Here is a 12,363-nt window from a genome sequence, read left to right as displayed (position 1 = left end):
CCTTGTATGTACACCGAGGTCTTCCCCCAGGGGCCCCCACCCTCATCAGACCTCAACATTTGGTGTCAGTGGGAGTAAAAGGGAAGCCCCCTACAAATGCCCTAGGATGCTATGGTTGGAAGGGCAGATTCCCACCACTGCATCTGAGCCTGGGCTGGGCCATGGGCAGCCTGGTGAGAGGTGCCAGCCAAGAAAGGGAGTTTGGAAAGAGTCGGTCCCAGATGATGGAAGAGCTCACAGACCTCATACTCTGTGATTGTTTGATCTGTGTGCCCCCGTTCATTCACTCACACGTTCCCTAAGCAGTTTCATTCTGGCGACACAGCCCCCACCCTCAGAGAGCCCCAGTCCTTACAGAGAGGTGGGCGGCACAGTGACCTCTCAGTGAGTCCTGGGCCCGGTAGCAGCAAGAGGAAAGTAGGACTGAGGTCCCTCAGGGGAGGTGAAATGGAAATGAAGGGGTTATGAGAAATAGACAGGAGAGGAACAGCATTCCAGGGAAGGGGCTCAGCATGAGCAAAGGTTTGGAGAAAGAAAGGTAGGCATTCTGGTCAGGGTCAGCAGGGAAGATAGGAGATGTGCCCAGGGAATGGTGGTGCCATCTGGAAGACTCACCCATCAGGTTCTGGAGTGAGGTCACAGTCCCATGGGATTTCAAATTGCCGAGTAACATGGTGGGAGCAATGGGTGACACTCAGGACCCATGGGGAGGGAGGTGAGGGGACTGATGAAAGAGGCAGAACCAGAGACACTGAGGAGAGGAAACCAATGAGACTGAACTGAGACGTGGAAGGAGAGGCTCCAGGGACAGCAGGTGGATTCAGAAGTGCCCTTTCCATGGCATGCCCCATTCTCTGCCCCAACCCTGGCCTTAGGCTGCAGGTAGGCAATGGGGATGTACGCAAAGAGCCCTCGTGGAGATGTACGCAAAGAGCCCTCGTTTGGGTCCCAGTACTCCCCAAGAGTAGGCCTGGTGGTGCTAACTACAGCCTCTCTTCCTCCTCAAGAACCCCAATTAATTTTATTTCCTCTTCCTTCACCTTGGCGTTGTGAAACCTCCATGCACAAGGAGCCCTCAGGGTGAGTCCCGAGACACACAGCACACACCTTATAGGGGCACAGTCACCAGGGTGAGGCCAGAGCAGTGGTACAGACGAGGACAGGCAGGCCATGCCCAGGACAAGCTCATGTCAAGGCAGGCAGGAGACCCCAGACCCAGAGGGGTGGCTGAAGCTGCCAAGTAGGAGGGTCTGGGTAGCCCAGGAAAGATTCCAGAGGGGGAGTCATTTCCAAGGACGAGTCTTAAAACCTCCTGAATTGAGCATTTCCTAGGCCAAAGGACCAGAAGATGTAAATGCAGAAATGGCAAGCCAGCCTGCCAAGACTGGGTATGGGCAGAAGTGGCCCGGGGAGGCAGCAGGCAGCAGGATATAGGGTGATTGACCACACCAGAACTGTGGGAGGTTGGTGCTGGGCAGAAGGAAATTGAGGAAGGGGCCCTGCCTGGGGGAACTTGGAAGCTCTCACAATAACCAGGATGTGAGCAAAGGAGCCATGCGTTTAGGCAGCGGGGAACTTAAGTGCCCAGAGCCAGGATGTCATGTTACAGATGGCTCTGACTCATCTAGGGCCCCAAAAGGGTTCCAACCAAACATTCGGGTCCCTAGAAGTCACACCTGACTCTCCCCTACCAGAGTCAGCAGGGGCTGGTCTCCTTCCCGCCAGGTGTCAATCCCCCAGTTCGGGATTCCTGCCCAGGCCCCTGAGCCCTGCAGGGCCCTGGCCTACACAAAGCTGCTGCTTGTGGCTTCTTTCTTGCAGTCCTCAGAGCTTAACTGAGGACCTGCTATGTGCCAGGCCTACGGTGGCCCCCAAGATGATCTCCCACCTTAGGACCCCAGCAGAGTTACTAGAAGCCTCCCTGCCCCTGCAGCTTTAGGGCCTGTTGGGAGTGTTGGCCTCCCCTGCCCCAGGCCTCAGTTTCCTCATCTGCAAAATGGGGGAGAGGAGGGTCACCTTGCAGGTTGGTGGGGGAAGCCATGAGACCTCATGCACCCTGTATGAGCCCAGCTCCAGGCCTGCCCTCTCTTCCCACCCCATACCCAGGGCCCAGCACCACTTCCAGGCATGATGAGGCCTTCCACTGCTGTGGCAGAGCCCCCAGGGAGAGGACAGGTGAGAAGAGCCCTGCCCTTCCACAACATTGAGGGCCTGTCTAGAACCTCTTAAGAGTCTTTAGGCCAGCCTCCTGCTGCTCGCAGCCTCATCTTCCAGGCTTCCCCACATGTCTCTCCTTGTCCCCTGCCATTGGGAGGTCTAGAATCCATGGATTGGCTGAGGCCCAGGTCAGTACCTGCATAGCAGTCATAGGTTGAGCCACACACGCCAAGAACCAACACTTCCCACTCCCCAGCGGACTCTTCTGGCCTTGCTCTCTTCAAACCAGGCCAGAGCAGAGCTCATGGGGACATAGCCATATCCATAATCACTGGGGCCCTCTCCTACCCTGAGCATACCAATTCAAGCCTCCTATGGCGCCCATATCTGAATTTGTATTGATCTTGTTGATTTTTCAACCCAAAGCCATTGGGTGCTTTGAGAAGAAATAGGCTTCCCTTGCTCACCAACAGATGGCACCGCAGTGGGCGCTGGCACCATGCGGATACTTGGACCAAAGACCTTGACCCAGAAATTGTTGTCAATCAGGTATGGTGGAGTCCTAGGTCAGCACAGATCTGCAGCCCCACTCATTTCTGTGTGGGTAGGTGGGTGGACACCCCAGAAGACATTACCTCTGTCTTCCCCTCACTTGTCCCCATTCCCCATTCAGAAGGCCAGGAAGAGGAACCAAAGCCTGAAAACCCATTCAAACCCAAACCTGCTGATGCTATAAAAGCCCAAAATCTATGAAACCAAGCCTTGGAGTCCCGCCTGGGAGTGTAATTTACTGTGTGTTAAACAAACTGGTTATTAGAAGCAGATTGGTGAGAAAGTGAGAACCTAAGCCCCAGCTTGGCCTCAGACCCCCACCCTCCACCCCGCTAACCCTCCATCTCCCCGCAGTATTCAGAGTGCCCTCACTGGGGCCTTCCCAAGTGCCCACAGCATTTACACACCCACTCACACTCACACACACCCCAGGGCCAGCTGGGATCCTGCCTCCTTTCTCCCCTGTCATCTGCTCACTGACCTGCAGGGAGGAAGGCAGTCTTCACATCAAGGATCATCAGGGCAGAATCTGGGTCTCCCCCTGGGTCCACCACCCTCCTAGAGCATGTGGGCCTCCAGGGCACTGCCTGGATCTGGGACATCGTGGACAAACTTGGCCCTTATTCATGGCAGCAGGAAGGAGATGAGGGGGTGGCAGTGGCAGGACAGAGAGGGGAGGAGATGGGGAGAAAGAAATAGGAATACTTAAATTTAGTGCTGTTCTCCCCAAACTGAGTTGCCTGAGCTCCCACCACAACCACAGGGGATGAAGCAGTCCATCCATCCGTAGACCTGTCCACTCAGGAAAAGTACTGAGTTCAGAATGTTCTGAAAGCCTCTCATCACTAACCCCAGGCTTAGAGCTGGAGGACCCTGTCACCACCCCACATCATGCGCCTAGACTCTGTGTACTTGGGACCTTCTCCTGTACAGAGACCCTATGAGGGACCCTCAGTTCTCAGCCCTCACCCAGAGAATGCGCATTTCTTCACCTTCGAGAAAAGTGGCGACAGGCAGTGCCCAGAACAGAAGGATCTCAGCCACGATGACCTCAGCCAGAGGTAGACACTGCCTCCCACCTCCAAATCTCCTGTGAGAACTTGCCAGGGGCAGGGGCAAGTGAGAAAAATCTGGGGACCCAGTGTGGGAACCGGAGAAACTTGTGAGGAGGGGTCTGGGCAGGAGTCCAGGAAAAACATGTTAAAGAAGTTAAGAGGAAAAACAGCCTCCTGGCCTGCCTACTCAGCTGAGCTGCTGCTCCTCTTGCAATGCAGCCCTAATTGAATTTCTCTGTTAACAATGGAAACACATTGGTTGCCCGGCCTCTCTCCCTCTTTCTGATAAACCAATGACCCGAGGGAAATTGGGGTCAGGAGAAGGAGAAATTGGAAACCGTCTTTTCTCACTCCTGGGGACACTGGTTTTGGCCAAGGGCCAGGGGCCTGGAAGAAGGCCGATATCTTGCCCTCTGGGTCCTTGAAGGATCTGGACTCCCTGATGCACCATTACCTGGGTCCAGGTGTGGCAGAGGGTTAGGGGAGCTGAGTCTGTCCTTGAGAGGGAACCCCGCAGCCCAGTCCAGTCAGCGTAGAGAGAGCTTCAGAGACCCATCACTGGCCAGCTTCACCTCTGCAGACTGCCCCCCTCACCCCGACCAGTGTTTCTCCTGTGAAATGGGCAGGGTGAACCCTGAACACACACAAATTCAGACAGCCCCTGGGGGGGCTACAGCAAATCACCGCCTCTCTTAAGCCTCTGTTTCCTTATCCATAGAGTGGGGGCAATAGCAAGCCTAGATTGAAGAAAAAGAGCCAGCATGTGGGAAACGGGGCTAAACCCCAGGGGTCTATTATCATACTACATAATGGCTGTAATTATATTGTTAATAGCTGTTATTATAATATCCCATCAGGATCTACCTGCTAACCCCCAGGTAGGTGACCCAGCTCCTTCCTCACCTTTTTCTAATCCACAAAGGCCATAGGGCTATCCTATCTGCCTCATCCTTTCTGCTTTGGGTCCTTAAAGGCCAGATCCTGTAAGCCCAAAGCTCCTCTGTGCCTGTTGTCTCTGAAACGATGGGAAGCCCATTTAGAGACATTTCTGTGACTCTGGTGAAATAGGCCTTGGGTAACAAAGTATAATGAATGGAAGTGCTAAGGACTGGCTCCTAGCCTTCAGGAGCTATAAATGGAGTGCTCCCTGGGGCTCCCCCATAGTTCCTTCCAGGCTAAGGATTGCCCTCAGGATCCAGGGACACCCCCCCCACACACACATATATACATACACACACACATCTGGGTGGCAGGAACCGTGTGAGGCTTGGCGCAACCAGAACCCTGGCTACCCACCCCTCCTGCCCCACAGGGCTGCCCGCCATGGAGGTCCGTATCAATGTCTCGAGGCAGCAGGTGGAGAAGGTGTTTGGGCTGGAGGAGTACTGGTGTCAGTGTGTGGCGTGGAGCTCCTCAGGCACCACCAAGAGTCAGAAGGCCTACATCCGCATTGCCTGTGAGTCTAGGACCTGGCACTTGGTCAGGGGTGGCCGGAGGGTATCACCAGGGATAAGGGTCTGGTCAAGAAAACTTCACGTCCTGCCTGATGGGTGGAGAAAAATACCTCTGCACACTGCCAAGGCACTCCCATGTCCTCCTAGTCACTTGGCACTTTCTCTTGCCATGTGCTGTGGCCCCTGTGGGACCAGGGGACAGGGCCAGCTGGGCTGAGCCAGCATGAACCACTCAGGCCAGAGGACACTCTTGCTCTTCTCCCAGATTTGCGCAAGAACTTCGAGCAGGAGCCGCTGGCCAAGGAGGTATCCCTGGAGCAGGGCATCGTGCTGCCCTGCCGTCCACCGGAGGGCATCCCCCCGGCTGAGGTGAGAGGGGCTCTGGTACCTGCTCCACAGGTGGGTAGGGCTCCCAGGTCTTGGGTCTTGCCTGCCCTGACACCCCCAGGTAGGGCCAGCTGGGTGGGCAGTGCAGTGGCATGGCTCCCTCCCCCAGGTGGAGTGGCTCCGGAACGAGGACCTGGTGGACCCGTCCCTGGACCCCAATGTGTACATCACAAGGGAGCACAGCCTGGTGGTGCGACAGGCCCGCCTGGCCGACACGGCCAACTACACCTGCGTGGCCAAGAACATCGTAGCGCGTCGCCGCAGCGCCTCAGCTGCTGTCATCGTCTACGGTGGGCCCCAGTGCTGGTGGGGCAGAAGGGCTCCCAGGCATAGGGAGATGGGTCGACGATGTGTGGGTGGCTCCCCATGGAGCCAGGACCCAGTGGACCAGGTTGTGGCCTCACTGGGAAGGACAGGGAGAGGGCTTGCTGTGGCTGTCCGGGAGCTGAGGGGTGTATCTGGACAGAGAGGTGGGACAGGTTGGTGGTCCTCTGCGCCTAAACCATCCGTCGGGTTACCTGTGGGCAAGGGACATTGTGCAGACGGAGATGAGGGCACAGGATGGGAGTCTAGGAAAGGTGACAGGCCACGGCCCATGCTCCTGAGTCCCAGGTGTGGAAAGTAGAGTGTTCCAGGCACCCTAGGAGCAGACAGAGGGGGCGGGTGCAGGAGTTGCCTTCATGAAAAACTGGGGTCTGGGCTGAAGGAGCATGGGAGCTGCCACGAGGGCTGGCTGCCCCCAGCGCTTGCCGAGCCTGCTGGGAGAAGGGGCTGTGGCACAGGTACTGTCAGGCCCTGGGGGCCAGCATAGGCTCCCCTCCAGGGCTTCTTTACCAGCACAGCCACAGCCTGCCCATTTCCAGCTTACGGCCCCTCTGCCCTCCTGCCCCCTGGCCCCTGGGCCAGCGTATCTGAGGAAGCCCCCGCTCCCTGACCCCAGTCCTTCTCTGTCCGGCCAGTGAACGGTGGGTGGTCGACGTGGACCGAGTGGTCCGTCTGCAGCGCCAGCTGTGGGCGCGGCTGGCAGAAACGGAGCCGGAGCTGCACCAACCCGGCGCCTCTCAACGGGGGTGCCTTCTGTGAGGGGCAGAATGTCCAGAAAACAGCCTGCGCCACCCTGTGCCCAGGTACCAGCGGCCGCTGCCTCCCACATCGCTCCTCACCACGCCATCTCCGTGCCCTGGCTCCATTGTGCCCACCAGCCTGCCCCCCATGGCTCCATCCCACCCGCCCACACACAGGGCTAGGCTCAGTCCAAAGCTGGGATGGGGTTTAATGTGATTGGGGGCAGGGTTTGGTCTATGTCCAGGCGAGGCTTTGGTAGAGGGGTTGAGTCAGAGAGTCTGAGGCACAATTAGGACAGGTATAGACAGAGTGGGTCAGGGGCAGGGCACTGCCTGAGGCTACAGAACCACCTATGTCTGGAATCACAGCGTCATGTGTGACCAAGCACCCTTGTTGCCCCAGGGCCCGGACGGCCCCATAGTGTGGATAGAACAAAGCAGGCCCAGCATCCCGTCATTAGCATGCATCATTTAGGCCAGCTGGACACCAGAGGGTGTGCTCCTTACCACACAGCATTGCACCTAGGTCTGGATGCCCAGCAGGGCCGCACTGGCAAACTACCTAGGCTGCTGCTCGGGCTGACTGCACCATCTCCTCTCTGTTCCTGTCTGTCTCTCGTCTAGTGGATGGCAGCTGGAGCCCATGGAGCAAGTGGTCGGCCTGTGGGCTCGACTGCACCCACTGGCGGAGTCGTGAGTGTTCTGACCCAGCACCCCGCAATGGAGGCGAGGAGTGCCGGGGCACTGACCTGGATACCCGAAATTGCACCAGCGATCTCTGTGTGCACAGTGAGTCCTCTCTGCCCCAGGAGTCCTCTGGATTTTGCCAGTTTTGGCCCTGACCAGCCCCAGGAGGTGATGGCTAAGGGAGTCAGTCCCCTGCCACAGGCTGTACCCTGTCTCCAAAATTTAGGACCTTCAGGAACTCCGCATCCCTAACATACCCACACTTGTGCCCATGTATACCCTAATATCTCTCTCACCTCTGCTGAAACATGCATACATGTGAACCTTTCCCATGTACTCCAGATGCCTGGATCCCCCTCCTCTCTGCAGCTTCACCTCCACGGAGTCCCCGAAGTGCACACAAAAGTCCTGTGGGGATGCCAGTCTTGTGAGGCCTGTTAATTACAAGGCCATAACTAACAATTAAAGATCTCTGTTGGATTTTTTTCTCTAGAACACACCCTCCCCCATTCTTTCAATTAAAAACCTAATTATCTGTGTCAATTCCTTTCTGATGGACATTTCTCCCATTACATAAAGCCCTTCTAAAATCAATATAGCTTCCTCCGAGCAATCACCCCCATAGTGATTCTGGCCCAGGGACATGGCTAGGAACCAGATTAGCAGGCCCCTCCACCCCCAGGAAGCAGAACCCCTACTTTGGAGATCCCAGGAGCTGCCTCCCAGTCCCAGCTGCCCTGGGCCCCAGAAGAATAGATGCAGCCTAGCAGCTCAATAGGGCTGTCTGGGGAAGTGTATCTTCCCCTCTTCCATCCTCCAGTAGCAGCAACCTCTCAGACTGAACGAGCAGTGAGAGATGTGATTTGCCCAGAGTGACACAGCAAGGTGGTGGCAGATGCAGGGCTGAGATGCGCACATGCTGACTCCATGCTCCCTGCCACCAGCATCCGAAGCCCCGCTAGTGCTGATGCCCAAGGAGTGAGCGCCTCATCCTCCTGGGGTGTAGACTGCTGACCTCTCCTTCCTGGCCTCCTGCACCCTGCCCCTCCCAAGGCCGCGCTCTTTCCCGCAGCTGCTTCCAGGCCTGAGGATGTGGCCCTCTATGTGGGCCTCATTGCTGTGGCTGTATGCCTCCTCCTGCTGCTGCTTGTCCTCATCCTTGTTTATTGCCGAAAGAAGGAAGGGCTAGACTCAGATGTGGCTGATTCGTCCATCCTCACCTCAGGCTTCCAACCCGTCAGCATCAAGCCCAGCAAAGCAGGTGAGGTGTCCCCTCACTCCTAGCATCCCTGCCAGGCCCCCACACCAAGAATTACCCAACAGGTCACCTCAGTGCCACCCCCTGAGTCTATCTTTACCCTTGCAGACAATCCCCATCTGCTCACCATCCAGCCAGACCTCAGCACCACCACCACCACCTGCCAGGGCAGTCTGTGTCCCCGGCAGGACGGGACAAGCCCCAAGTTCCAGCTCGCCAATGGGCACCTGCTCAGCCCACTGAGTGGTGGGCGCCACACACTGCACCACAGCTCGCCCACCTCTGAGGCCGAGGACTTCGTTTCCCGCCTCTCTACTCAGAACTACTTCCGCTCCCTTCCCCGCGGCACCAGCAACATGACCTATGGGACCTTCAACTTCCTCGGGGGCCGGCTGATGATCCCTAATACAGGTGGGAAGGACCCCAGAGTGCCCTGGGGAGCTCTAAGAGGCAAAATTAGCTTTTGTGTCCCTCCTAGGGGAGGACAAGACAGCTCTGATGTTTGTCCTGTGCTGCTCAGCCTCACCCCGAGTGCTGAGCCAGGCCAGCAAGGAAAGGGGATAGGGTTTTGGAGAGAATCCAGTCATGGCTGGCAGTGGGGCCAGCACAGAGGTCAGAGTGTCTCCCTTCTGTTACCTTTCGGCACAGGACTACTGTCCATTCATTTATGCGGTCAGCCAGCCTGTGTGTGCCAGACTCTGTTGGGCCCTGAGCCCAGAGGTAGGACAGGTGCCAGCCCCAAGGAGCTGGCCAACTAGTGGAGACGTGGCAAAGGACAAATGCCTAGACAGGAGGCCATCCACCTACCACCTCATGGAAACCCTACTGACAGGGTCCATGACAGGGAATCCATAGACCCCTTCCATAGTCATCTTCTGAGGAAGACGTTCTCACTCTGAAATTCTCTATTCCCTCAGATCAGGTGACCCCACATGCCCTTGATTTTCTTGCCCCTCTCCAGCTGCTCCTGGTGCTTCTTCCCTTAATGTAGGTGTTCCTCAGAGCTCCTGCCTGGCACCCTCTTGCAGAGCACTCTCGCCTACTCCATGGCTTTAATCGCCATGTCTGTGCAGATAACTCCCACTCCTCCATCCCCAGCCACATTTCTCCTGGGCGACAGAATCATACACCCAGCTGCCTCCTGGGCAGCTCCATCTGGATGTCTCACAGCACCTCAGATTCCTGTGGTGCCTAAAACAGCACTGTCTCCCACCCTCCCCCAGAACCTCCTGTTTCCTGGCTTTCCTCACCTCAGGGACAGCGGAGTCAAGTTGTTCAAGCCAGAAACTGGAGGTCACCTTGACCTCCTAACTCTTTATCACTTGCTCTCTACAACAGCTTTAGTCAGTCACACACCAATCCCATCATTCTTCCTCCTCAAATGTTCCTGCATCCTCCTAGTTCTCTTTCCCACCACCTTTTTGGCTCAGGCAATCATACCTACCTCTCATCTGGTTCAAGGCAACAAGCATTCACCCAGTGAAGCCAGACTTAATCATGTCCTTCCCCTTCTTGAACCCTTTTCGGGGCTCCCCATGCCCCAAAGCCCGTGGGACAGGGCCACAGTGACCTGTCTGTTCCCTCCCATCCAGGTGCCATACCCTTCTATGCACTCTTTCCCTGCACATGGCAGTCTCGGTGGGCTCTCAGCACTTCAAGCACACTATGACTTCCCTTTGCATACATGGGTCTCTCTGCCCCCATTCACTGACTTATCTACTACTTCTCATTCAGGTCTTGGCCTGGCAGCTCTCCCTCTCTGGGCCTCAGGTCCTCCTCACAGGGTTGCTAGGATGATGAGGTGAGATGGTCCAAGTTAAGCTCAGAAAGGACAGGCGCACAGTGGGCACTCAGGGACCATCAGCCTTTCATTCCCTCTGGAGCAGGGGGGCTGCCACTCCTCCCTGCTCTCCGCCAGCACCCTTTACTACCATCCACTTGTCTTTCTACCCACCAAGCTGAGTGCCTTAGGAGAGCAGGTCCCCTAGTTTTTCCTCACTGCCCTGAGTACCAGACATTAGCTTCCACTGAATGTGTAAGTATGTATACCTCTGCCACAGAGAGCATTCACACACATGGATCTCTGGGACTGTCACCAACACTGGCAGCCAGTACCAGGAGGCAGCATAGAGCTGGTGAAGGGAGCAGTAGCTGTAAATATGCCATCAATGGCTTCCCTCTCCTGGGCGTCAGTTTCTGGGAAGTAGTGATATTCCAACCAACCCACCTCAGGGTTCATGCCAGAGCATAAACATAAGCTTTTGGACTTGGTCATAGAATTCCTTCCTCTCCCCAGTCACGTGCCCCCTGAAGTCCCTCCTAATGTAGGCACCCCTGTCCTAAAAGAGCAGGAAGGTGGAACAGGATCACTCCTTGCCATTCCCAGAGGAACTCTGCAGCCCTTGTCCCTCGTCCTCCCCCCTTGAACCACTCCTCACTAAGCAGTCATTTCTGATGCTGCCTGCAAGACATTGGGACAGAGGTGAACCCACCAGACAAGAGGACATGTGTGCAATGGCTCCCAAACCAGGGAGGTCTACCCAACCCAGCAAGGTAACAACCACAACTAACAACCAGAGCAACAACCAGGAGCAGAGTCATGGTGGCTGAGAATGGCAATCCCCAAAGATGAGCAGGGCCAATGGAGAGAAGGAAAACTTGAGCAGAGCAGGAGGGTAGGGCACCCAGGCAGAGGTATGCTCAGGAGAGTAGCTTCAGAATGGTCAAGTGTACAGTACACTCTGGGCTGAAAAAGCTGCTGGAAAGGCAGTGGGGGCCAGAGGTGAGGGCCTTAAATGCCAGGCCAGGAAGCTGGGCCTTATGCTGGAGTCAGGGAAAGTTTTAAGCAGGGAGTGCCCTGGTCTTACCCAGTGCCTTTTGGGTGACAGGTCAGGTAGGTATAGCATACCTGGCACCTTTTTGTTCCATAGTTTTCTGTGCCCAGGCCAACGAGGCATGCTTTTTCACCTGAGCTCCCTCAGCCTCTCTTGGGACCACCAGAACTCAGCTTCATGCCTGTGTAGGTAGATGGACAGCCTGGCAGTCCCTGTGGCACCTCTGTCCCCTTGTCCAGGCTGGCACAGTCTTCAAAGGAAGGCTCCTGCAGGGGCTGGCAGAAGGGAGTGTTTTGTATCTTTGCAGCACTGATAAACCTCAACCCTCCTACTCTGTCACAGGGATCAGCCTCCTCATCCCCCCAGATGCCATACCCCGAGGAAAGATCTACGAGATCTACCTCACGCTGCACAAGCCAGAGGACGTGAGGTGTGGGCGTGGGCCCTGTTGCTGGGGCTGGGCAGGTCACCATGACACCCCAGCCCATCTACGGTCCAACTTGGGAGGGTAGGGAAAACTACCCATAAAGCTCCACCCAGCTCTGGGGCCCTGACCATGGGATGCCACTACCCTGCCCCAGCCAGCTCCCAGGACAGCCCACTGATGCCTTTCCCTCCCCACCTATATTTCCCCACTTGAGGTTGCCCCTAGCTGGCTGTCAGACCCTGCTGAGTCCCATCGTTAGCTGCGGGCCCCCTGGAGTCCTGCTCACCAGGCCAGTCATCCTCGCCATGGACCACTGTGGGGAGCCCTGCCCAGAGAGCTGGAGCCTGCGCCTCAAAAAGCAGTCCTGTGAGGGCAGCTGGGAGGTGAGGAGGAACAGCCCCAGGCCACCCACCTGAGCACTGGGGGATTCAGAGTGGAGCCTGGGGTTCCCACCTGGCCTTTGAGAGCCACCCTCTCCCCAGCCTGGC

At 56.6% G+C, this 12,363-nt stretch overlaps 2 protein-coding genes across 9 annotated transcripts in view; one reads left to right on the top strand and one right to left on the bottom strand.

Annotated features, from left to right (window-relative positions):
* The window catches only part of HK3 (hexokinase 3), a 52,730-nt gene that overhangs the window by 20,401 nt on the left and 19,966 nt on the right, over positions 1-12,363 (bottom strand). For 3 of the 4 annotated variants that reach the window (XM_077895435.1, XM_077895432.1, XM_077895434.1), the window contains one exon: positions 6,855-11,723. The gene's annotated coding sequence lies outside the window, so the exon portion shown is untranslated. Of the gene's footprint in view, positions 1-6,854; positions 11,724-12,363 lie in introns of those variants that run through there. The other variant, XM_077895433.1, reaches the window with a different exon arrangement.
* UNC5A (unc-5 netrin receptor A) overlaps positions 1-12,363 on the top strand; it is a 61,979-nt gene that overhangs the window by 46,497 nt on the left and 3,119 nt on the right. Inside the window, exons 1-12 of one of the 5 annotated variants that reach the window (XM_077895428.1) lie at positions 2,025-2,175; positions 2,631-2,706; positions 3,643-3,770; positions 5,077-5,220; positions 5,484-5,587; positions 5,715-5,895; positions 6,565-6,732; positions 7,294-7,458; positions 8,429-8,617; positions 8,723-9,025; positions 11,791-11,878; positions 12,090-12,258. In XM_077895428.1, the coding sequence (XP_077751554.1) occupies positions 2,040-2,175; positions 2,631-2,706; positions 3,643-3,770; positions 5,077-5,220; positions 5,484-5,587; positions 5,715-5,895; positions 6,565-6,732; positions 7,294-7,458; positions 8,429-8,617; positions 8,723-9,025; positions 11,791-11,878; positions 12,090-12,258 (1,851 nt within the window). In that variant the 5' untranslated portion in view covers positions 2,025-2,039. Of the gene's footprint in view, positions 1-2,024; positions 2,176-2,630; positions 2,707-3,642; positions 3,771-5,076; positions 5,221-5,483; positions 5,588-5,714; positions 5,896-6,564; positions 6,733-7,293; positions 7,459-8,428; positions 8,618-8,722; positions 9,026-11,790; positions 11,879-12,089; positions 12,259-12,363 lie in introns of those variants that run through there. The other 4 variants (XM_077895427.1, XM_077895429.1, XM_077895430.1 and 1 more) reach the window with 4 other exon arrangements.

The sequence above is a fragment of the Canis aureus genome, chromosome 4 (assembly GCF_053574225.1).
Source record: "Canis aureus isolate CA01 chromosome 4, VMU_Caureus_v.1.0, whole genome shotgun sequence".
In the NCBI taxonomy this organism is placed as follows: domain Eukaryota; kingdom Metazoa; phylum Chordata; class Mammalia; order Carnivora; family Canidae; genus Canis; species Canis aureus.
The sequence above is the reverse complement of the archived record's forward strand: the minus strand, read 5'-3'. Positions and strand labels throughout refer to the sequence as shown.